This window comes from Notolabrus celidotus, chromosome 6 (genome assembly GCF_009762535.1).
Source record: "Notolabrus celidotus isolate fNotCel1 chromosome 6, fNotCel1.pri, whole genome shotgun sequence".
In the NCBI taxonomy this organism is placed as follows: domain Eukaryota; kingdom Metazoa; phylum Chordata; class Actinopteri; order Labriformes; family Labridae; genus Notolabrus; species Notolabrus celidotus.
The window spans coordinates 15951067-15976728 of NC_048277.1; the positions used below are offsets into that span (position 1 = coordinate 15951067).

The 25662-nt window shown below is 39.1% G+C and overlaps 1 protein-coding gene across 1 annotated transcript in view; it reads left to right on the plus strand.

Moving 5' to 3' along the window:
* The window catches only part of LOC117814804 (leucine-rich repeat-containing protein 4C-like), a 209343-nt gene extending 185255 nt beyond the window's left edge, over nucleotides 1-24088 (plus strand). The window contains 10 exon segments of the mRNA XM_034686319.1: nucleotides 18891-19407; nucleotides 19410-19471; nucleotides 19473-19647; nucleotides 19650-19781; nucleotides 19784-20014; nucleotides 20017-20195; nucleotides 20197-20532; nucleotides 20534-20653; nucleotides 20655-20790; nucleotides 20793-24088. Of these exon segments, the coding sequence (XP_034542210.1) occupies nucleotides 18942-19407; nucleotides 19410-19471; nucleotides 19473-19647; nucleotides 19650-19781; nucleotides 19784-20014; nucleotides 20017-20195; nucleotides 20197-20532; nucleotides 20534-20653; nucleotides 20655-20790; nucleotides 20793-20884 (1929 nt within the window). The 5' untranslated portion in view covers nucleotides 18891-18941 and the 3' untranslated portion in view covers nucleotides 20885-24088.
* Nucleotides 24089-25662: the final 1574 nt, after the last annotated feature.

Below are 25662 nucleotides of genomic sequence, written 5' to 3' on the forward strand. Positions count from 1 at the left end.
ATCAGTGTTGAAATGTCATCACAGAAGTTCAGGGATAATGTTAGTTATAAATAATACTAATACTACTCAAAGGGGAGGAAGAACATTGTTCAGGAATACCTCAAAGTTCTGTTCAATTAAAACTTGTTAGTTTAATCCATGAAGAGTGAATAGATCGCGTTCCATTGAGGATTCTTGGCAGCTTGTCCTGATTAATATTAATTTTGGCGACTGGGGACCATATAAAGGAACAGCATTGGCACCATAGGGTGCACTGGGTGTTTTAAAGTGGCCTCAGTTTCTTAAGTTATTTTACAATCATGAGCATTTATTAAACCAAATGGCACCCATAGGACAAATAACCATACCATTACAAATTCACAGTGATGATTAACAGATATATGGGGTGTTGATGGTATGACTAGGGCATTCTTTCACTGTTCCCAAATGTGAATCCATTGAGCTGAGGTAACAGCAACTTTGTATCAACAGCTTCTAGAGGATTTAGAATAAAGCGCTTAATGTGTCTTTGCTCATAGCCTTTGTATTAGAAAAATATAAAAAGATAAAAAAGATATTAAGAAGACTAGAAAACTGACAGAAGTGTGTTGTAACTTTGCAGGAAGCCGTATAACTTGTTTTTCATTCTCTGTATGATGCAACTCTTCATTTTTTAATGAGCCATGTGACTTTTATTTTTATAACATGAGAAAAAAAATGCATTCATGAAAAATGTAATTACATACTATTGAAAATCTAAGTTTGCAATGGATGCTAGTCATGAGCATTCGATGTAGAGTCAGGCATGGAGCCCTTAATCCTCCATTCATGGCTTTTACTTAGGTATATTACTATATTTTTATTAGGTAAGATTACACACAGATTTATATTAGCTCTGTTTTAGAAATATATAATTGATATCTACTCTGTAACTTAAGGATAAGGTGTTTTGAAATAATATGATTGATAGACGAGGACAGAGAAAGATTTTAAGGGTCTTATAGGCTTTACCAAATCACAGCACAGCACTAAATTAGAAATGACATGCGGCTGCTTTCGTGCATGAGTGAGCCTGCGGAGAAAATGGAAAGAAAGTGCGATATAAGGTTATCGAAGTGGAAAAATAAGGGGAACTTTATGACTCTCAGCAGTGCTTTTATGCTGGTACCTCTGCTCACACTGTTGGAAGTCTATTTTCACAAGACATTTCACCTTTGTGTCAGCCCGTTTTTATTTATTTATTTATTTTAGTTGGGTGCTAGAGTGCACACAGAAATGTGCCTCTGGTGTGAACAGCCCTGCTGCAACTCATGCATGTAACTTCCACTACATGTCTGGTCCACTTTTGGTGTGAACTACTGTCACAGTGTCAGGTTGTTTTTTACTTGCAACCTCCATTCCTATCTAAGCTGAAGATGCATTAAGTCTGCATTGGACGAAGCTGTTATAATCATACTTGTGTCTATTACGTTGTGTCCCTCATCACAGTAAATCCTTATGGAGTTGTTAGGAGCTTTAGCACTGACTCTCTACCATCTTTAAACCTTTGTGTTCCCCTGTGTTGCTTTAAAAACTGATAAATAAAAGTGGTGATTGTCAGATCTACTCACAAAGCTGATAAGCATTCAACATATTTGAAATGACCTACATGAATAGCTGCTTTTATGATTAATTTAGTTCAAAGTTCCCTTTCATGCAGTGTTTTCCTTATTTTACCCAGCCTTTACATTCAGCCTGGCAGGGAGGGAGATGAGTTTTCTAATGGCAATCACAGGAATATTTTTCAATTGAACCAATTCATGTTTGTGTTACATCTAAAGCTAAGGCAACACAAAAGAGAAACAGCAGGTGCCTGGCAAGTCCTCAAATATGTATCGTGTTGTGATGTTGTATAACATCACTATTATTCTTACTTTCAAGACTGTTGAACCATATTTGTTTAATATCCCCCTTAGAGAGACCCACTTAGTTCCATTTTTTTTCAAGCTTTATTCTTAGTCCCGACATCATTCACATTGAAACCAATCTGACGTATACAAAATAATAGTAACAATAACTATTGTTTTTATTATTCTGTTTCCCAACAGCTTCAATTGTTAAAGTTACGAGGTTATAACAGCATGACTCTCCCTTTCTCTCTTTTTTCTGTGTAAATTTGACTTCAAAATGATTCAATAAGCTTTTCCTATTACTATTCTCATCACTAAGTATACATTGTACACAGAAGTAATAACTACATACAGCTCTGATGTTGCAAATCCTATATTATTTCAAGTGTCAGTGGTCCGGCTCAATTTTTCTTTCTTACTTTCTTTCTTTCTTTCTTTCTTTCTTTCTTTCTTTCTTTCTTTCTTTCTTTCTCTCTATCCCTCTTTCTTTTTTCTTTCTTATTTCTCTCGTTCTTTCTTTCTTTCTCTCTTTCTTTCTTTCCCTCTTTCTTTCTTTCTTTTTTTTCTTTCCCTCTTTTTTTCTTTTTCTTTTTTTCTTTCTTTCTTTCTTTCTTTCTTTCTTTCTTTCTTTCTTTCTTTCTCTCTATCCCTCTTTCTTTTTTCTTTCTTATTTCTCTCGTTCTTTCTTTCTTTCTCTCTTTCTTTCTTTCCCTCTTTCTTTCTTTCTTTTTTTTCTTTCCCTCTTTTTTTCTTTTTCTTTTTTTCTTTCTTTCTTTTTTCTTTCTTTCTTTCTTTCTTTCCTTCTAACTTTTGAATTATTTCTTCCTCATTTTTTTCTTTCTTTTTTCTTTCCCTCCTTACATTCTTTTGTTCATTCTTTTTGTCCTTTCATTCTTTCTTTCTTTCCTTCTTACTGACCTTCTTTCTGTCTTTCCTTCTTACCATTTGCATTCTTTCTTTCTTTCTTTCTTTCTTTCTTTCTTTCTTTCTTTCTTTCTTTCTTTCTTTCTTTCTTTCTTTCTTTCTTTCCACCTGTACTCATTTTATCTGTTTTCTATAGCCGGCTAAGGTCTCTTTTTCAGACTGATCATTGTTTCGAAAAGTCTCGTTAGAATCAGTTATTTGATGCTGATAAGTCAGCATGTCAGCACCCATCAAGGTTGTATTTTAGCTCCAAATCTCACAATAAGAAGAGATGGAGGTGCATTGTCTATATTTACACAAGGCATATGTGTATATCAAAGGGAGAAATGAAGGTAGAATACTCCAGACCAAACAGGAGCCCAAAACATTGTACTGTTATGCTCTTCTGTTTTTAAAAACGCCACAATTGGCCTTTAGATGTGTAGAATGCTAGAGCTATACATCTATATTAAAATATTTAGTATCACTTTGCTTTAATCACTTAAGTAATAATAAAGAGAAATTCCCTTGGTTATCCATTTATATTACATTATTCCCAAGCCTCCAGAAGTCTCCCCACTCTCATTGTGTACCATTATAACAATTGTTACTGCTGCTGTACCCACTGCTTTTCTTACTGTCAACCATCTCTCAGCACATCCTCTGTAGAGCTGACCTTCAGAGCAGCTGCTGTTACTCAGGTATACTGACACATCAATCAGGGAGACATTATAAGCATGTGTCCTTGAACACGTCAACGCTGAACAGATGTTAAGAGCAGTCAGGTGTTCAGAGAAGTAGAAAGGAGGTGTTTTGTTTGTGCCAACTTCCAGTTCTGCTCCTTTGGCTCACTGACCCGTTGCAGTGGTATTATTCAGCTCTGTGGTTTGCTGTACAAACCACAATGGTTATTGACCCTGTTAATCCGTCATTAGGCTTCTGTTGGATTGCAAACGCCAGTATGGATTACAAAGGAAGAAGAATCAAACTCCAAGCCCACTGAATTAATTCACACATTCAATCTTAACTCCTAGCCTCACACTCTTAATTTTATTGTATTTTTCTGACACTATAGCCTGAGGTTTTCTATCCAGTTTGTAGATATCATCAGTTTGCTCCTCATGCTGCTCTTATCTCTCATGTTCCAGCCTGAAACGCAATCACAGGGAGTCGGTTCTACTTGGATGTCCGAGTTCGCAGCCTCAGAATGACCTCTGCATGCCTCGGTCACACTCAAATTGATGCATGCTAACCCTGACCTCAACCAGACACCAGAGTGACAGCTAGCTGGATTACGGACAGACCCCTCTATCTTACATCCTTGAAGAGTAGTTAGCAGCCATTTTCTGCCCACAGCCTCTCTGAAATGTTCACAGGGTGAAGAATGATTTTATCAATACCTCTTGTCACCTACGAGCCCCCACCGCCAACAACAACGCGCTGTGAAAGCAGAGGCTGTCACATACATGGCTTGTGAAAAGCACACGTTAGCACATAGATACACACACTGTTCGGAAAATGAGTGCAGATGGTGGATTTTTTTTTGTTAGGAATAGCAGTTGAATCAAAGCATTAGCAGGGAGGACAGAGCTTATAGGAATCATAGTCACCATGGTTGTTTCAGATGAGCAGTTTTTGGCTCTGCTGCTCAGACACTGATATTGTTTTTGTGTGTATTCTATATGATAAAGTGTGTGAACATTTGCATGCTGTATTTTAACATCTGTGTGTCTTTGTGTCAGCTTAAGCTGATGCACATGTTTACTTATCCTTGCATGTGTTTTCAAGGCCAGCAGCCATAAACCAGCTCCTTGAAGGCTACCTCTGTCCAAAGAGGCCAACTTGAATTACTGCGGCTCATTTATCAGGAAAATGTGTTCCTCTGGGGGTCAGGCTCTGACTGAGGGGGAGGCCAATTGCTTTGTCTCTGTGTGGATCTGGCACGTACCTGAATCTAAAATGTGATGCCCTGCAGTAAAGCTGCTCGGTCCTTATCTTGCCTCATCTAGTGACACACCAACGTCTCTAGCAGATACTCGAAGGTTGACTCACGAGTAGAGAATCATCACCACTTTGGCCTAATTCAGAAATAGAGACAGATAAGTCATTTTAAACTGTGAGGTATTTTATGTTTATATAAAGAAGCACAGAGGGAAGTAGTGGGGACAAAATCTGGCAGGTTACCTGCTACGTGACAGCAAGCTGTGACTCACAACCTAAACTTAGTCACATGGAAAAGTGCAAATAAAGAATCACTATCGGTTCAGTTTTAGTTCCCAGTGTTGCTGTGAATCATCGTCATAAAGTTTGATGCAGAAAGGTTTACAAGTATATATTAAGTGTGTATTGGTGGGTGTCAGTTTTTTGTTTAATCTGTTTTTTTAGACATGCTTAATGCAACTAAATAAAATATGTGGAGGCGAACAAATAGAGCTGCACAACAGCATACTTTCTAGAAAGATTCCATAATCGATCTTTGTTGAAAAAGGGTGCCAGGGCAGATGCAGTCCTCTTTACACCAAACAATGCAGAAGACACTGAAGCCTATCAAATACAGTTACCATATTGAGAATGACTTTCGGTCAGCATAGCTAAAGGCAAGGATGTGGAGTTGAAGGTGGGTCTTCAGCATCCTCGCTAACACCTGAGCCAGCATGGTTTTGTGAGCTATTCAGACCAAAATCATATTTTAGGCTTGAAGTTTATTTTTGCTATAGGATCAGCTTTTTTAAAATGGGTGTGTATGTGGCTTCCAGAGTTTTTGCAGCCAGCCTCAAATGAACACTCAAGGAACTGGAGTCTCAAGCACTTCTGCTTGGCTTAATTTCTTCAGACCATACATTGCTGCATGGTCTTGTTTGAACATCAACACACAGGCAGAAATGTTAGTTTTAGAACAAGCAAAAGTGTTGTTACTGAGTAATGAGCAAATGGATAACTACCTCCGTCCGTCCTGAAATGATTTATGGATTTGTTTTTTTAAGCCTTAATAACAAAATAAGTTCACGTAAGGTTGTTAATAGAAGCAATCTAATAAGCAGTTGGATAAACACACCAGAGTGTTGAAATGAGATTATGAAGTACGGTGATAATTAAAAGTAAGCCTGGAGGCTATGCTCTTACGTAAACCTGAAAGGGGTCTTTAATTACATGGTTACGTCTATACCATAATAACACATGAAAATGTAAAGAAGTATGCTCTCTTTGTTTCAGCCCTACTGTAACATACTGGTTCCAAAATAATTACTCCAGCCATATTATGTGTTTTTACATGAGGGTGCTATCTGCATTCGCAATAATTTACAGGCAGGCTTGCTGATACATAAGAGAGCTTATTTGTATCTGACATTAGAGAACAGTTCATTAGATGAGCTTGCGTCTTTCTTTCCTAATGGCCTTTTTTTCCTTTTTTTTCCTCCTCATTGTGTACTTTCCAATTAGGACTGAATGTTGATGTTAACGAGCTGGCTAAGACCTTTTCTGCTTCTTCTGTTGTCACACAAACCTCAACCTGTGAACTGAGAGGATGAAACTGTTAACAGGAAATACTGCAGCATCTGGAGCATAGAATCTTAAGAGGACACTTATCCACACATAAGAGATTAAAAGCGTTGAATAGTCACATATCACCAATATCTCTCAACCACAGGAAATTATTCTTTACAGTTAAGAGCCTGATATTTTGTGAATAGTCATTATTATTGCTTGTTACCTGGCTGTCTGACCTATCATCTGGCTGTGTTAAATATTAATTCTAGTAAGTCAAAGCTCAATAACGAAGTTAATTAATTTTCAATAGCAAAGTAACACCAATATATATATCATATAATATCAATCCGCACAAAGAAGTCTAACACATTTCACAACTGGTCATTGCCGCTAAGGCAAAAATACAATTTTCTGTCAGCATACTAAATATGTGAACACTGTTAATAACAATGACTGTTACTTGGGACAGATGTAAGAGCAGCCTGTGGAGCTACTGTGCTTCGATATCTCTGATAGGGCAAAGTGGAGTAAGACCCTGTCCTGCAATTCGGCAATGTAGCTGTTGAAGGCATCTCTGAAGCTCTATTTGCACAGGAGTAGTATTACCTAGTGACCTCTGAAATTTTTTAATAATTGTGGGTGACGCCTACGATTTTGAATCTCTTGCAAATCAACCATGTTTATAATTTGTAAAGTTTCGGAAAAAATCAGCTACCATATTTCTGGACAAACAGATTTCCTCTGATAATATTAATCCAGTCCAAATCGGCATCTCATTAATTTGGAGTGGCCATTTTTTTAAAGAAGGCAGCCTCTGCAGCTTTTTCTGCCCTGTTTCTGGTCAGACATGATGCCGGCTGAGTTGGACATTGTAAGCAATAGTTTTGACAGCATTTTTGGTGCAAATTCAGCTGGATCATAACGCTACATAGTATGAAGATCTGCTTGCTAAACGAGCAGACTAAAATCCATCTAAAGATTCAGAGTCAAAGAGTGATTAGATGACAAGGTACATTGTCTATCTTTCATACAGGACAATTGCAGTATGTGTGCATAAAGGCAATGTTGCCTGCAAAATGTGAGGTGCTCATTGCCACATTGCCTTTTTGTATAAACTTAACAAAAAGTGCAGCACTTGTTGGGCAACCATTTAACCAACAGTGCTGACACTTTGAAATGAAAATCTCTGAATGAGACCATTTTAAAGAGATAGAAAAATCAGGGTGTGTAGTAGCTTATAAACTGTGTACAACATAAAGTTATAAATTTAATACAGTGCTTCTTAGTTCTTGCCACACATTACTGGATTTGGACGTCTTCTTTTTATGCGTTTCTGTATGCTATAGTGTGATGCCTCCCCCAGAGACAAGGTGAAAGCCATGCAGTGCCTTGGTGTGTTCGATCAGAAATGCTGGTAAATTTGAGTAAATTCTTATTGTGCAAACCCCCTTTTGTGCCTCCACCTGTCTATGTCTCCTTCTGCTCAGCTCTTGCCTGTTTGTAAGTTAAGCTCTAACCCTGATGACTTCTGACATTTTTTTATAGGAAGTTTATGGCCTCTAACCTAAACTTACAAGCAGGCTGACATGCAGCCCATGTGAATGTCATGATGGCACAAGCTGAAGCTGTCATATAGCCAACATGCACCCTGTCTAAAGCGGCTGTAATTGTTAGCAACAGAAGTGGTCCTGAATGGAGTAAGGGGTGTGAAGACTTTGGCCTTGTGTATCTCTGTAGTCTGTGTCCATGTAACAAGTGGGATAATGTATTGTTAACAGGTGGTTACGCAAATTAGATTCCCTTCAGGTTGATACAAGACACCACCAAGATGTTGGGGTCATGTTGGGAACCCTATAGTTTGCTTCTGCCTTTTTAAATGTACAGCACTACTCATATACCACCTTTTTCAACAGTATTTGGAACCATGATGAGCACTACATGTCTTAAAAAGCTTCTTCATAAGTATTATGTTACTGCAAGCATTTCACCAGTTGATATTTTAAAGATGAAAAAGCAAAGAAACGGTAGACTTCTATTGTACTGTAAGTTCCTTGTTCCAAATTTCTAGCAGCAAATGCTGCTTAAATTCAGTGTTTGTTAGATGAATCAAATCAGTTTCACCATCTTGTTATGGATGAGGCAGACAAGCTGTGAGTGGAAGCATGTCAGGCTGTGGGCAGGGGAGCAGCTGTCAGTTTGTCTCACTTGGCTAGTTAGCACCAATTCAAAGTACTCGGCTTGTCTGTTTCACTTGGCTGGCGAAAACAAAAGACACTGAAAAGAGCTACAGTATGACCGTCTTCAGTTTTTTCTCTCTTAACATTTCTGAAGACTTCATTTCGGGTGGCTTAAAAAGTGCAGTGCAGTGGTCTGTATCTCAAGCTGTGGGAATTAAGGGTACAGTGGCACACAATTTTTTACCAAACCAACAGATGATGGGGTTAGAAAGTGTCCCTTTGCATAAAACATTGAATAATGTAGCATCATACAACAGCACTTTGAACAGGTGTAATGATCTGGCTAATTGAGGCATATGAAAGATTATTGATTACACAGTTTGACAGTTTGCTTATGCATGTTTAGATCTCTTAACAGATTCTGCATCAACATCTGCATAAATGTATATGGGGTCTGTGTTTCTGGAATAGGAATAGTTCATTTTTTTAGTCCAAGTGGTATTGACCACTTCAGTAGGCTTTGGTGTATGCTGGGATAATAAATAGTCTTTGTGGAGAGCAAATGCAGGCTGAACCAAGTCCTTGGCAATGACATCCCAGCTTCCATGTGCAGTATTCTGGCAACAGTTAATTGATATGTTAAAGCAGATGTTTCTATTCTACATTATAATTTGAACAACAAACATACTTGAAGAAGTGGACATTTCTTGAAGTCCTGTAACGCATGATTGATGTAACCTCTATTCAAAAATAAGCATTCAAAGGTTATTTTCTTCTCCTCTTAAGAACTGGTCTGACAAAGTTAACAGGTTAATGTCCCAAATCATGACGTTGTTTCTCCTTGGTTTCATACTGCCATAGTAAGCCAGGCTGAATCCTGTATGAAACATACCCTCGTCCACTGAACTGAGCCCAAAAATGATGAATGGACCCTACGCTGGGGCATGTAATGAACCAAGAAATGATGGCATTTATGCTGCAGACGTTAATGCTGCACAGAAAGGAAGTCAATCTTGGAAGTTGTTTGCTGGCTTTGCCAGATTTACTGAGACGTTGGTATCCATTCCCAGGGGGCATATTGCCTGCAAGCGGCAACTACTGGTGTTGAAAAATAAAGCCAGTGCGGAAGAGCAAAAAACAGCAGCTCTTTGAGGGTTCTCTTGAGGCTGACTCCAAAAGGCCAGGAATTAACATTAACTGCCATTTTTAATATTCCCACTTTTATAGCCTGTCTGCATCATGTTTACAGTCATTGGTCTGAATAGCTTATTGCTTTATTCACACATATTGCATGGAGGTTACTTTTTGTAACTCGTTCTTTTGGAAGACATTAAAACTAAGTTATGTGCTACGTGTTGCATAGCGAAGGGCTTGGCTGAGTTTACTGACGATGTGCCTGGGTGGCTAAGGCCGAATTTAGATCCACCCCTTTGTTTCTGGTTGACCAAAAGGGTCGGTGAAGTCAGCAATTCCAATATGGCGACCGCAATTGTGGGATTTGAAACCTGTCTTTTCAGAAGCAAAGGAATGATTATCATGATCAGAAAATGTTTGACAATAACTGAAGATGGGTCCTATATTGTGTATGTATGTTTTATGTGGATGAGGTTAAATGTATTATCTATATTCAGACTGTCAGAGTGCCTACAGTCTGGTTTATACTTCTGCGTTGACCCTGTGCAGCAGTTGCTGACACAGATTTGAGCATCACATACTTTTGAGTCGATGTGTCTGCATTGCTCTGCAGTACTCGCTTCAGGGTAGTGTGGTCTGATTTCTGCTTGCTTTTGCACTGCAATTTCTAGCGTATTATGTTAATTTAGAGCTGATATGTTGCTGTTGATCATAGAGCAATTATTACATGGAAGAATACAGAGGAAACGTTGGAGGAGATGAAATAATGGCCGATGTGCTGTGATTCCGGAAGTGCTGTAAATATAGGAAATACAATGCCATTCAGAAAACCAATCACGGGCGCAGACTTGGCCTACTGGTTATGTTGCGCGCCCATTTAGCGGGCGGCCCGGGTTCGAAATCCAGCCTGTGGCTCCTTTCCTGCATGTCATTCCCCCACTCTCTCCCAGTTTCCTACACTATCCACTGTCCTCTCCCTCTATAAAATGAAGGTGTAAAAGCCCCCAAAAAAAAATAAATATATATATATATATATATATATATATATATATATATATATATATATATATATACATATATATATATATATATATATATATATATAGAAAACCAATCACAGGGCTTGCGGTCTGCGTCGATTCAATGCATATGCGTAGGCCTCTGCATTGAAAAAGGGCTACACAGGCCTGCGGGGAAGGCTGACAGCGAAGGCTACAGCGTGGATTCCATGCAGAAGTATAAACCAGGCTTAATCTTATTATCCTCTGAACTGGCACGTTAGAAAAAATTCACCCCGTACAGTGTGTGCCAATAGAGATATTAGCTACTTAGACCAAAGCCGTTTGTTGAACCAGGCTGTAAACATGTTTATTAATGCTGCAAAGATCGTCTTTTTTTGAATTGGTGTTCATGTGGTTTCCGGTGTTTCTGCAGCCAGCCTCAAGCGGATGCTTGATGAATTGCAGTTTATAACACTTCCGCATGAGCTTCATATTTTGAGACCGGAGGTTCCCACTTGGTTGAAACACATAAAAAAAGCATTATAAATGAAAACAAAAACCATGACAAGCGCACATTTGTGTCTGTATGTGTATAAGATTAACATCTATTCGATTTTTGTTGCTGTCAGTAAAGATTAGTTTGAGCTACATCAGATGGCTATGAAAATATATTAAGGATTGAGGGGGATTTTTTTAATTAAATACATAAGCCAAGTTGAGTCACAGGGTTACTTAGGGTTTTTATCTTGAAGATATTACACAATTTCTCCAGCAGACACACAGCAGCTTCTGACACTGGCTCAAGGGCAGGATGTCCCATCTTAACCCAAGAGAAATTGTTGGTACAAATGGTGGTAAAATGCTGTTGCTCAATATGACTACAGTACATGCATGATAAATACAATACAGGGGTCTACCCTCTTCCATTCAATTAATGGTTTGAACTGTGAGTCGATGCTGGGTGGCTGGAGATAAAGGAGAAAGAGGAGAAGGCTTGTGATGAATGTGGTGGGTATCCCTCCCACACTGGAATCCACGAAGGATTCTGGTTTATATTTGGAGTTGTTGTAAGATTCCTGGCAGTATTATGAAGTGACCTGATTTGATTTATATCTCATTAATCTCTCTCTCTCGCTATCTCTCTCTCTCTCTCTCTCTCTCTCTCTCTCTCTTTGTCTGAGTGTGTGTGTCTTTCACTCCTCTCTCATTTTCTCTGTCTCTCTATCCTACATGCTGACCTTCCTTTGTCATACATCCCTCACTCTACTTCGCTCCTCGTCCATCCCCGTGTTTGCCCCACAGTGTGAAAGTTAAAGATTCAGTCAGTCCCTCCTCACCATAAAGTTCATATTCAGCGTGCACTCAAGCATCAACTTTATGAAGAAAATCCTCAGGCGAGTTCTGTCTTATTTTCGCCACCTTTCAAGTGAGGCCATGAATGTGTTTGTCAAAACTCAAGGCGGGAGATGTTGTTGACCCTGGAAAGAGAGCAAAGAAGAAATCACTCAGTGCTTTTTGACAAGCTGTGGCGTCACCCGACTTATTTTAGGTGCCTTAAGTCCCAGAAGAATTTCTAGTAGCCATGCTAACATAATTAACTTGGCTTTTTCTGGCTGATTTATAATGCACAAAATATGATACATTTTACAGAATTACTCTACTGCTGAAAAAAGGGGGATAGTAGGACCCTCGGTGGAAACAGGCATTGTGTGCAGTGGTTACCCGCTGCTATTCATGTGTATACCTTCTTAGATGAAATAATTCCATGGTGAAATATGCAACTTATAAAAGCATAATGTATGCAAGCCCATATGAATTATAAAAAGTGCACTTGACTGGCTGAGAGGGTTGCACAACAATACAACTCTGGGTCATTATCAGGTACTGGCTGTGCTTTTAAGTGGAAAAAAATAACTCCCTTGTTCACTTGTCGACATGTGTAACATGTGGTCAGTATCAGTAAAAGTAGATGTATAAATCCCAAATGTTCACAGTTAATAAAGCTACAAGAAGATAATGCTGATTTCCACATGTACATTTAATGAAAAAACTAGATCACACATACAAAGAACCTCTGCATGTCTGCATCACCATGCCTCTATATCCATTTTGTGTCATTTAACGCCCACGAAAAGATCACATTTAGTGCTATTATGAAACCTCCTAGAGAAAACTGTAATATATGCTGAAGCAAGCATGCTGGCACACTTAAAGCACTGGGCACTCATGGGCTTTAGGTACTAATCTCACAAGTTCTCTGGCAAATGGGGATTTAACACAAGCTAATGGTGTTATTTGGCTACTTAGAAATTGTAGTTGTAGGGTTAAAATCGTCTCTGAGAAAAAGAGCAATATTTACTTGGTTTATTCTCTAAACTTAAGCATATAGTTCTGTCTTTTCAGTAAATCAGAATCTACCTGTTAAGTCTTGTCAGTGTCCTGAATGTGTATGTTCTTTGGATGAAAACGATTGACAAGCAACACTAGCAAGCGAGGAGATGTGCTGTATTTATGCTGCAGAGTATTGATTAATCCTGTCAAGCAAAAAGATGAGTCCCTTGTTCTATGGCTGCCAGAGTAAATCCCATTAGTTCCTTTTAAGTGGTTTAATGGCAGAGCCCAGTGAGGCTTTTCTTAGAAACCGAGTCATGAGCTTGTTGATGGACCTGTAGCCTGACACAAGGAGTAAAAGGGCACACGTGGGTCTACACTGACACATTTTTTCTCTCAATACACAACTTGATTCATATAAGGCCACAGTTCAATTTACTATTTTGTCTACAGAATATAGATATGTGTTTAAACATAGCTGTTTCAGCTATTGATTAGACCATTTTCCCACTAAGGAAACAGATAAACCTTAACATTTGTCTCAAATCATGCTACTTCATTTTTTATTATGTGGTTTACCAGTAATAAAAAAGGTATAATTTCCCTTCACTGTGAGATACACTTGAATTCCATGTTAAGAGACTTAAAGCTGCTATGAGGAGTTTTTAGTCGGTCGTGAAGCAAACTGAAAATCATTATGACACCTCTGTGACTTGTAAAAGCAAACAAGACCATCGTGACAAGACTTGTTATTTCTGTATTGTTATTATTAATGCCTGGAACCATTGCTGCAGGGTAGGTGTCAAACAAAGTGATACATTGCATGCTGGCAAAAAATGTACTTTATTACATTTTTATATTCACACTGCAAAGATTATTGATGAGAGAGATACATAGCAAAGAGAAACAAAATAGCAGGGTGAGATTTCTGTTCACAAACATTACTGACTTATGTGCTGGACTAAATCTGGCAGGAGATAATAAGTATTGGTTTGACAAAGGCTTCCAAAATCCACACAAACCAAAGTTCCTCACTGGAACTTAATAAAAAGGTTTGATAACTTGTTAGATAAAACAATGGACCTGTCTCCATTTACATGCTCAAATTACAACTGCCAGTGAGGAAGTTTCATTCTGATCCACAAAGCCCCATGTCTCATTTCTTTGCTGATCTTGTCCAGTGTACATGAAAGAAATGTTTTCTAACAAAGAAATTCCATAGTGCGTACTCTGAATGTCAACAGTCAAAGTATTACTTACCATAAATCTTTTTAGAAAAGTGAAAATGTAAAAAAAAAAGTTACTTTCTGCTGTTAATATCTTTGTCTGACATTCTACCTTGTTGGCAGCAGTTACAAGACTAAATAACCACAAAGTAACATAAAGTCATACAGAGGCACTCGTTTTAATTTCAGTGCATTTTATTGACCAGCTTAAATTTCCTACGGGAGCTTTAAGCAATATCGGCGACATGCTCCTCATTTATTCTTATGCTGATGACTCTCAGTTTTATCTATTCTGTCTGTGTTGAAACATAATAATGTTCATGACCAATTTTTGGAAATATGAAACATTTAGCACTCAGAAATCTTGCATTTATGTAACAATGAGTCATAACTTTAAATTGAAAGTTGTCCCGGCATATAGGAAATGTATGAATAAAATGTGTTCTTACCATGGCCCCTTAATGTAACTATGTAAACAAATGTTGCACCTTGTGGTTTTCCATGGTAAATCAGCTCCATGGATACATGATGAGTTTAGGGAAAGTTGGACTCTGTGTGAGGTTCCCATGTCATTAACTAGAAATAAATTCTAAATTCTGCAGATCTTGCTCTTCAATCGTTTGCTGATCTGGGTCACTCTTTAGTACTCTCTAGCTGACAAAGACACTGCAGGCAGTTCATAATCTTTTAGGATAAAGTTTTAAAAATGCATTCTTTTCTCAGTCTTGTTTTCTTATCGCTCTTCATCTAATTCCCTCACTGCACAGGTCCAATTTTCCTCCTTCATTGTCAGTGGGAGGGTGTTTTTTTCTGCTTGTAAATCGACTTTTTTTTTTTTCTGTGGCCATAATCTGGGTTCTGTTCTGCTGATTCATTGTTTCTCCTTTCAAGGTTTGATCTCTTGAAAAAGGATGATGCACAAGGGGAGTAAGGCATAAGGATTCCTTATCTGAGAAAGAGTTATTCACAAATCCTGTGCAGTATGCAATTTTTTTACAGTTAGGCATACCTGAAAACACATTGTACACTTTTTGGCTGAATGATAAATGTGCACCTTGACAGTTTTCAATATTTGAATACACTTACTTCTGACCAAGTCTGTTGCAAAAGCTAAGCAGAAAACACATATTTCATTCTGAATTGTTCTCTCCAGTCAATTGTTTTGAGCAAGGTTTTATTTCCTGACACAATAAAAGCTGCCCTAATGGGATGAGATCTTCAGCCTGGTGTGTGGTCCCTGTCACATTTGCATGGGCCCTTTGCTTGAACACACAGTTTTGCTCCACCCTCAGGCTTTGGCTGCTTGGAATTTGAATTTTGTAATTGAAGAATAAATGGAGTCAGTAATCAAGCTATTAATCAGTAGTACAGTAATAGCCTGCTCGTTCTGAAGTGAAGAGCTCTCTGATAGATTAGGCTGTGTGCTGAACATGAGAGGCAGAAATTACATAATTCCACAACAGCATTCACAAATCAGATTTATTATATTGTGTCAAATAGAATCACAAGCAGACTTATCTCCAAGAGCTCATATGCTTACTTGCTGTACTTACTTTATATATAAAGATTAAAACTTTAAAAAACTGAGCTCCTAGACTTCAAAATTAGGTCATTTTGATCATTTGAATTTCCTACAGAAACACAGAGCTGGTACAGAAGAGTTTATGAACCTGAGACCAATATTTGACATACTAGTTTCCATGAAATGCAGAATACATCTAGGCCAAACTCTATATGGAAACTAATGACAAGGTTTGATATCCCATCTACAACACTATTTGAAATGAAAAACTCATCACTGATAAAGAAATGTCTCAGTTGGTCGTTGAGCTGAGTTAGGTCCCAAGCAATCTCCAAAATATCCACCTCTGCCAAAGCTTTTTAGTCTTGTGTCATTGTTGACCACAGACAGGTTTTTGAGCGACGGAGGTGCCTGTCAGCACTGGAAGTTTATATCAGGACGGTGTAAAGCATCTTCATCAGCTTGTGCTGCTCTGGCAAAAAGGTTTTTGTCACAGAGTTTGCATTAATTGTCACTGGAGCTGATGAAACTGTTAGGCTTTGATGTCTGAATTACACCTTGCAACATCTCAAGTTGTTTTTGTAAACTGTCAAAGTCAAAATCCCTCTCATAAAACACCAACGTGGAAGATAGGAAACTGGCTGTCTAACGTTTTGCTGCACACATGACCTGGTACTTCAAGTCAGCAGCAACATGCAGCTCACTGTTTCCTCAAAAGGCTCATGCTCAGCCTGTGAGCAGTCCACAACTTTCTTTGGCAAAGCCATGAAACCTGTTTCCCAGCATTTAATTATCTGAAAGTAATCTGTTAGTGATAGCGAGATAATTAGGAATGGAGAGGCCGTTTGTTTACATCCCAAGACGCAGTTTGCAAATACATTTAGAATGCAGAATTTACTGCTTTCTGATAGGCTGTGGGAGCACACATGGAAGCATTGTATGATATTTTTTGAGTGTTTTTACATTGAAAAGAGGGCCGGGCATGGGCTCGGGCTTTACCAGCACTACTGTGTGAAGCTCACAGCCAACGGTCAAGACCAATGGAAGTCATAAAGGGACAATGTGACATCAGTGTCCCTCCCTGATCTCTTTCTGTATGCAACAGACATAAACATGATATGTGCATATTTATGAGATGCTAAAATACCTGAGAAAGTTTTTATAGTTGCGAAACAATGGATGGGAACAGTCAGTGGTGTTGTGGCTGCAGAAAGAGAGGCTATTTCACTATCAAACCATCAAGCTCTTGCTCCTTTCTATACATTTGTGTGGAGGTTTGAAAGTGTTTTAATTTCTTTAGATAATTTTTAGTGTATTTTACTATTTTTATTTTAATTAGCGGCATAATTATCTTTACTGTATCTCTATGTAACTCAATCACTATTATCTTTCTCTCTCTCGCCTAAAGCAATGGAGAGTATCTGTGAAACTATGTGATGTTGAAAACTATCAGAGTTGAAAAAAACAGCAACAATCATATTTGTCAAAGGTCTCCTCATTTTAAATAAGGTTTAGGTCTTGAACTGTCCTTTGTCATTGACAAATGATGATGTTTACAGTAGCGGTTTGTAGCTTCAGCACACTGAGAGCCAAGTTCATCTCTGTCATTTAAGCACAGGTTGCAATTCAAGCACTGTCTAGGATAAGTTCACTTTTTTTTTTCCTTCCATGTTCACATTGATTTTCTGAACGTGCTCCAGTTCCTCCCACATTCAAACATTCAGGTCAGGTAGATTAAAGACTCTATAAATGTTTCTCTATATCTGTGTGAGCTCAGTGACTCACTCCGACCTGCCTAGAGTCTTTCCTAGGAGAGAAAAAAAAATCTGCTTTCTGTGACAGTGATGATAAATAATGTGTAAGGATGACTTCTGACAACAATATATCAAGCAAACGTGGGTGAGACTGTCAGTGCGGCACTTAAATATTGATGTTGTTGTTATGTTCTTTTTAAGAAGTCTGAATGCTGCAAACAATTATTGTTCATGCACATTTGCTGTGCACAGCAAAAGCTTAGGCTTACAAGAAATCAGTGACACTAGTTCAGTTCTTAAAATTAGGGCAAAGATGTTAAGTTTAGATTTTGGTTCTATCCAGGGCATCCTGAACATTGATGCTAATGTAGTTAGCATGTTGGTAATGTTTCATGCTGATTGATCTGTATTTGCACAGAAGAGATGAATTTTGAGTTTCATATGTGAACCTTCAATTACTCCCTCCAGAAACGGTATTATTACCAGTTTACCCTACATGACTCTGCATGACTTGGTCATTAAAGCATGTCTGCTGGAAATGTAATTCAATCTGAAGCACTACCTCAATAATTAAGATACACTTGGGGGTATGATGCTCACTTCAAGTGATTTTTGGCTGATGCAGACTGATTGGCTGTCACTTTATAAGCACAGCTTCTATCCAAGTGTATGACTCTTGGATTTTTACGTTTTTGCTTTTCAAGTGAAAGTTTTATTTCAAGGTTTACTTCAGCGAGTAGCACTGTAGCTCCGCTGTCTCCTGTGTCTGCTTATCATTTATAATGTATGACTTACACCTCCTTATAACTGTGACTCACTATGCAACCATAAACATGAACAACCTCGAGGGAATATTGGAATGATTGAGTGGAAAAAAGTGACAAACAAAGTCAATAAACATTGGTCATGCAGTCAAACTCCAAAGGTGCAATAGCATCCTTTGGTCGTAGCTTAGCATATGACCAGAGGTCACAGCATACTTTCATTGTTGGTATTTCCACAGTTTCCTCTGGCTTCTACAAAAATAGTTGCACAAACAAATTTCCCAGTCCCATATTGGCTGGTTTGTTTGACATTTCAGTCACATTCGTGCCTTTGAGGAACTGTTGGTCATAATCAGACGTTTTCAGGTATCTCGACTCATTTGAAGGTCTGACGGATGGTGAGCTCTCTTATTATTTATGTTCCCTCAGTCTAAAATATAAATCACACAACAAGGCAGACATAGCTGCTTTTCTTCCCTACCCTCTTCCTCACGCAAAGATACAGCACAGATGTCTGTGGCTTCATCTTGATTTTATTTCTTGTGACAAAGATTGAGAAAGTGAAAGGGGAACATGCACCCAAAAACAAGCTGTGGAAAATCCTTAAAATATTTACTGCTTAGACTTCTAATTCGTCATGTCCTTAGTGATGCAGTGATAATGATGAAAAGAGCAATTATCTAACGTATCTCCTTTTCTTCTGTCTCTTCTCTCAACACAGTGAGCCAGAATCCTCTTTCCAAAGAGTGGACGACCAGTCAATGAATTATGAATGTTAAACAAGATGACCTCCTCTCAGCAGCAGCAGATGATGCGAGGTCCTAGGTGGAATCGGGCCTTGTCCGACCCTTTGTTTGTGCTGCTCCTGGCCCTCCAGCTGCTCGTGGTGGCAGGGCTGGTACGTGCTCAGACGTGCCCCTCCGCCTGCTCCTGCAGTAACCAGTTCAGCAAAGTCATCTGCACCAGACGAGGCCTGCGGGAAGTCCCTGATGGCATCTCGACCAACACACGCTACCTGAATCTACAAGAAAATCTCATTCAGGTCATAAAGGTGGACAGCTTCAAGCACCTAAGACATTTGGAGATTCTGCAGCTGAGCAAAAACCACATACGCAAAATAGAGCTGGGAGCCTTCAATGGACTGGCCAGCCTCAATACCCTGGAGCTTTTTGATAATCGCCTCACTACTATCCCAAATGGGGCATTGAGTAACCTGTCCAAACTAAAGGAGCTTTGGCTGAGAATAACCCCATAGAGAGCATTCCCTCCTATGCTTTTAACAGAGTGCCCTCATTGCGGCGGTTTGGACCTTGGGGAGCTCAAACGGCTCTCTTACATTTCTGAGGGAGCATTTGAAGGGCCTGAGCAATCTGCGCTACTTAATCTGGGAATGTGCAATCTGAAGGAAATTCCCAACCTAATTCCCCTGGTGAAGCTGGATGAACTGGAGATGTCAGGGAACCAGCTATCTGTCATCCGGCTGGCTCTTTTAAAGGGCTTATCCATTTGCAGAAGCTGTGGATGATGCATGCTCAGATCCAGACCATAGAAAGAAACTCTTTTGATGATCTGCAGTCACTAGTGGAGCTCAATCTAGCCCATAACAACCTCACCTCTTGCCCCATGATCTTTTCACACCTTTACATCACCTAGAGAGGGTGCACTTGCACCACAACCCGTGGAATTGTAACTGTGACATCCTCTGGCTAAGCTGGTGGCTAAAGGAGATGGTACCAGCGAACACAAGCTGCTGTGCCCGCTGCAGCTCACCAACCCACCATAAGGGGCGATACATTGGCGAGCTGGACCAGAACTACTTTCACTGTTATGCTCCCGTTATTGTGGAGCTCCCGCAGATCTAAATGTGACAGAGGGAAGTGCTGCTGAGTTAAGATGCAGAGCCAGCTCATTGACCTCTGTAAGCTGGATTACACCCAATGGCTCCATCATGACACACGGCGCGTACAAGATCAGAATCTCTGTGCTGAATGACGGCACTCTGAACTTCACCAATGTTACCATGCAGGGACACAGGCACGTATACATGTATGGTTAGTAATTCTGCAGGTAACACAACAGCCTCTGCCACGCTCAACGTGTCGTCCACAGAGAACAGCAGTTTCAGCTACTTCACCACAGTCACAGTGGAGACCATAGAGACACCGCATAATGAAGGTTACACAACTACAGTGCAGCAAGAAGTGGGCCCGACTCCCTCTGCTGGAACATGGGAGTCTGTGTCACCCACTTCTACAACCACCACCACAGTCCGGACGCCACTCTCCACACGCGCCACAGAGAAGACTTACACAATCCCTGTCACGGAGCTGGGTGGGGAGGGCTCACTGAACGGCTTGGACGAGGGTAATGAAGACCACCAAGATCATCATTGGCTGCTTTGTTGCAATCACACTCATGGCAGCAGTCATGCTGATCATCTTCTACAAGATGCGCAAACAGCACCACCAGCAGAATCACCATGCACCCCACACGCACCATTGAGATCATCAATGTGGATGAGGACTGTGTAACAGGAGGCCCAGGCATGGAGGGCCACCTGACTCTGCCTCCTCTTGAGCACGAGCACCTCAACCACTATAACACTTATAAGACTGCATACACCATGCCACTATCAACTCCATACACAGCTCAGTGCACGAACCTTTGTTAATTCGGGCCAGCTCAAAAGACAATGTACAAGAGACCCAAATCTAACACTTTTTTTCAAAATGAGACACTATAAAACTGGAGGAATTAGATAAAGACATTTCTGACCGGACTTTACGGACAACTGGTTGTGAGGACTATGGCTCAAACATGGAGGACTATGGCTCATGTGTTGGGCAAATCAGTTGCTGGTGATGTGTATCAATGACTTTGGGAATTAGGGTATGTCTACTGTTTCAAAAAGTGTCTTTACAAAACAGAAGTTATTTATTTAAGAAAAAAACTATTGTGGTTAAATCAAGAAAAAACTGTATTCTGCAATTATTTTTTCAGCACTTAATTCATGTTTTCTTTTTCATTTTCCTCTTGTTTCACTAGATTGGTTTACTAATATGCCTTTAAACTATGTGTGAAGATATCAGTCAAGCAAAACTCCTGAAGCTAATTACTATTCTTGGTAACCTGCAGACTTGAGATCAGAAGAGGGAGTAACCTCATTCTGCCCATGTCAATCAAGGAATCTAGAGCACATTAGTGATGTTCTCCAGCTGTGGATTAAGTGATGAGATCTTTTGTGGCGATCTGTAACCGAGATAAACAAACGTGTTAGTTATTTTACGATGGTGGCAGAACTGCTAGTGAGGAGATTGGTCGAAACCTCTGTCACATTCATATTAGGCTCTGTGCTCAATAGATTGAGGGTCTTAAATGAGAGGAAAATGTCGTGCATTTTGCTGTTTTAGCTAAATTAGATTCTATTGATTAACTATGAAAGAAGCACACATTGTCTTTGTGTTCCTAATGTATTCAAAAAATCCTATCTGATCCCTTATCCCCACTTGTTTTGAGTCAAGTTGAAAGTTAAGCTGAATTATCCTCTGATCAGTATAAAGAACTTTATGTTAATTGCATTCAGACTGAATTAGATGTAAGGGATACAGGAGCAGAGCTCATAAACATCACTCTGATTGGAATTGAAAAAGACATGAAGATCAGAAGGATTGCAAAAATGTAGATCTTAAAGTGTTGAGAAAGCCCACTAGCTCAAAATGTTTCAATTATTATTATGGCCTTCCCTTTACCCTACAGTGCTTTGTACTGTTGCATATGAAGATAAGAGCTTTGAAGCCACCTTTTCATGCTGGGAGCTCCTTCCTCATTTGCAGTACTGTGGGACTGAGTGCTGTCAGAATCCCACTGATGAGCTGTGAAAAGAGCATAAACCCTTTATGCAGCTGTCTGATCACATTGCCCGTCATCTGCATACCGCGTTCTCACATGGGCAGTGTCTGGCAGCCCCACATTCACACCCTGCCCCTGCCAACCACAGGACTTGGCCCCTTAGCTGCAGGAGACTGCAGAAGCCTCAGCGGGAGGCTTTAGAGGGTGGATGTGTGGGATCCGGCATCAACCAGATGTTTGGGATGCACCTGCCTCTCTCCCTCTCTCCCTTAGCGACAACACAATTTCCATTTTAATTGACGTGCCATGGGCTGTGGATGGACACAGCTCTCAAGCCGCCTATACCCTGTAAACCCTTTCAAAGCCTGCTCCGTGTTAAGAAAAAAAAAAGATAAAGAACGAGGCACAGTCACAGCAGAGGTGAGGCAGACATCTGTCAGATCCTACAATTGGTGAGATGATTCAGGTTTAGTTGAGGTAAATCTGCTCCAGTGAAAATGAGAAAAAAGTAAAGACATTAATTTGTTAATTCCAGTTTATTGTTTGTCACAAAACGGGCTTATGCAAAAAAAAAAAGTAAAAATACCTTTTTACCATGGACAGAAGCAGGGTCAGCTGTGATTGGTGGCTGCCACAGTTGATTTCGTTGAGGGCGGTTTGGCAACAAAAATGACAGATCAGCACATTTGAACACTTCTCCTAAACCACAACACTGTGGAGCTCACAAGTTGTTAAAGTTGAGTTTAAGTTTTAATATGTTACATGCCATAACAAAAACAACCTCAGAGAATGCTCTTATCCTCACACAGAGATCTTTGTAATAATTGTAGAATTATTCCCACTAAAATTGACTTGAACCTCAAAGAAAAATGAGCCATGTCCCATATGTTAGCGCATTTTTGCCAATGAATGAGAAGGTGAAGCTTTTTATCACAGTATCCCATGACTAGAATATAGAAAAGGCATTAAATGAAACAATAAGATTAGAGTCTTAGGCCCTATTCTCAGTGGAGAAGTATCACTTTGGGTTTTCCTTTTGTATGTAATAGAATAATTGCATAGATTAGACATATGAACAATCTGTGGGTGCAATCTGCTGGATAAATACTCTGCAGCGAATTATCTTCTTAATTTTATTTAATACAGGGATAATTGGATAATATTAGTCCCCTGTGAAAGTCCATACTTGTAATACATTTTGCTGTATATTTCAAGGGTAAGATTAAATAAGAGGAATTTGACTTTTATACAAATTTGGATGCAAATTTGTAAGTGAAGCAGCTTTGAGGGGTCTATTGGTATGTTTCAAGATCTGATCACAATAAATCTGGAGATTGTTTAGTGAATCTGAGAGATTTTTGTTCACTTTGAATGTGCTGCACACAACACAGATGTGGTTGTTAGATTCCTTATTAACATGAGGTCCCCAAGTACTTTTAGTCCAGACTAAATGACGTAATTTCTTACTCCATATTATACTTTTTTGTCACCTGGATACTATTTATCTCATAATTGCACTTCTGTGGAGTTTGGGACATTTGTAAACCATAGAATGGCCTGGTTTTGTGTCATTTAGTCTGTGTTTGGGTTCCTAGTGGTGGGATGTGGATCACAATTCTACTCGGTTTATGTAAGAGAGTGTAATCATCCTCCCTTTTTGCCTTTAGTTGAAGGTAAATTGTCTGAAAATTTAAATCGTAAATTTGTTGCATTTTAGTCCAGCTGTCTCATGTATGTAAGATATCTAAATATTTTGGTCAATATTTTGATTTTTTTTTTCCAACGTTATTTGCTTTTGATTTCTGAGATTGAATGCTGTTCTAGTGGTAGATTTATATAAAAACACATTTTGAGAATAAAACAAAACAAAAATTTTTAAATTTTGGTTTTACATGTGCCAACAACCTGTTCTAAAAGTGCAAAAACAGAAACATGATGTAAAAGAATACCAGATTGATTTTCATGTAAGCATTCTTTGATGACCTTTAAAAGATATGGAGATCGATTATAGAGACCAGAGTTTGTAGTACATACACAAAATATGGTTAAAATAAACTATTGTTGTTTTTCTGTATTGTCTGGTTCTTGTTGAGGTCCATAATCTGAACATAAATCTGCAGTACATCACTTTTTCTCCTCCACTTACACACTTGCTAAAACCTTTTATCAGTGATGACAATGTTTTTCAAACAACAGTAGTTATTTTTGACCTGAACTTTAGTGCCTCGCTTATATGTAAATGCTAACGTTGGATATATGGTGGTCATGCTTCATTCGCCTATTTTTTTTCAGCTTATTTGCTTTTATGAATGCAGATGATGAAATGAAACATCGTTGTGTTTTTTTCTTTGGTCTTTTTGTTTTACACTGAAGAAGACACCATGTCAGGGCTGTTGTTATGTCACTATGTCACAGCCTCCTTTTCCCATTTGTGTATTGTGTATTGTGTATTTGTGTAACAAATGCAATACGTAGTGCTTAAGCTTTGCAGTATGGGAAGCCAGTTCCAACACTCCAACTAATGTCAACCGGTTTATCCAACAACAAAATGAGTTGTGGATCAACTTGGAGCAGCAACAATGTTAAAAGTTCTCATCAACATTTGGCAGGTGAGCCTATTGACAAATGTTTGACATCACTCACAAGAGCGCAGTACTTTACAAAATTGTGAGTCAACTTGTGACCGAGAGGGGCTTTAGCACAAAGGCCATGGAACTCAGACAGCAATAAGTAAAAAATTAGACCAACTTGGCAAAAGTTGGGGCTCCAGTGATGAGAGGTACATATTCTCCAACAAGCTAGAGACATTTCCAGAACTAAACCAGCTGTTCTTTGTCCTGTGACATTGCTGCATTTAGCACCAACTCCTCTGTTGATGTTAAATTGGATGAAAACAGTGAGTAATGTTAGCCTACTGCTGTATTTCATGCTAACCACCTTTCCCACTAGAGGAGTGTGATGAGTCAAGCAGCTGTTTATTCTGGTTGCTGGGTTGATTGTGTTCTCACAGCAAATGAACCACTCAAGGGTCTGATTCGGGTCAAGGAGGGAAACGCCCCCCTGAATCAGAATAAGTCCTCCAAACAATCCAGGTGTGAAAGCTCCATCGAGAACTGGATGTTACTCACAGAGATGAAGTGCCTTCTTTCCATGTTCATAGGTATGTTAGATGGCAATGTACATACTGTACTGTTACAGGCATAGTTCTATGTACCATTGCTGAAGGGGTATATTGACATTCATAACCATGCAGCAGCTTACATCACTTAATATACAGATACGCAACACAGCCAGTCACCAGTATCCATGCAGTTCACACAATGCATTTGACCCTTTTCCCAGATTGTTCACTTATACAGCCTATAAATCAATGTTGTGTCCTTGAATTACTAAACTGTTCCAACTGTCTTCCAGCTTTCCAGCTTTAGGTAGTCTCATTCCTCTAGGATTAAAACAAGTATTTTATTTGAGTTTATTCCACCCTTAGCAAATTAAAAGTTACACAGGCAGTTTTAATGATTACCATCACATTTTGTCCAATTTAAGTAGTCTGATTCAAGGTTCTCAAATCACAATAGAGCCTTGAAAATGCTTTAATAATTTGACTCTTGTGATCAAGTTCAGCTTATGTTATGAAGTATTAG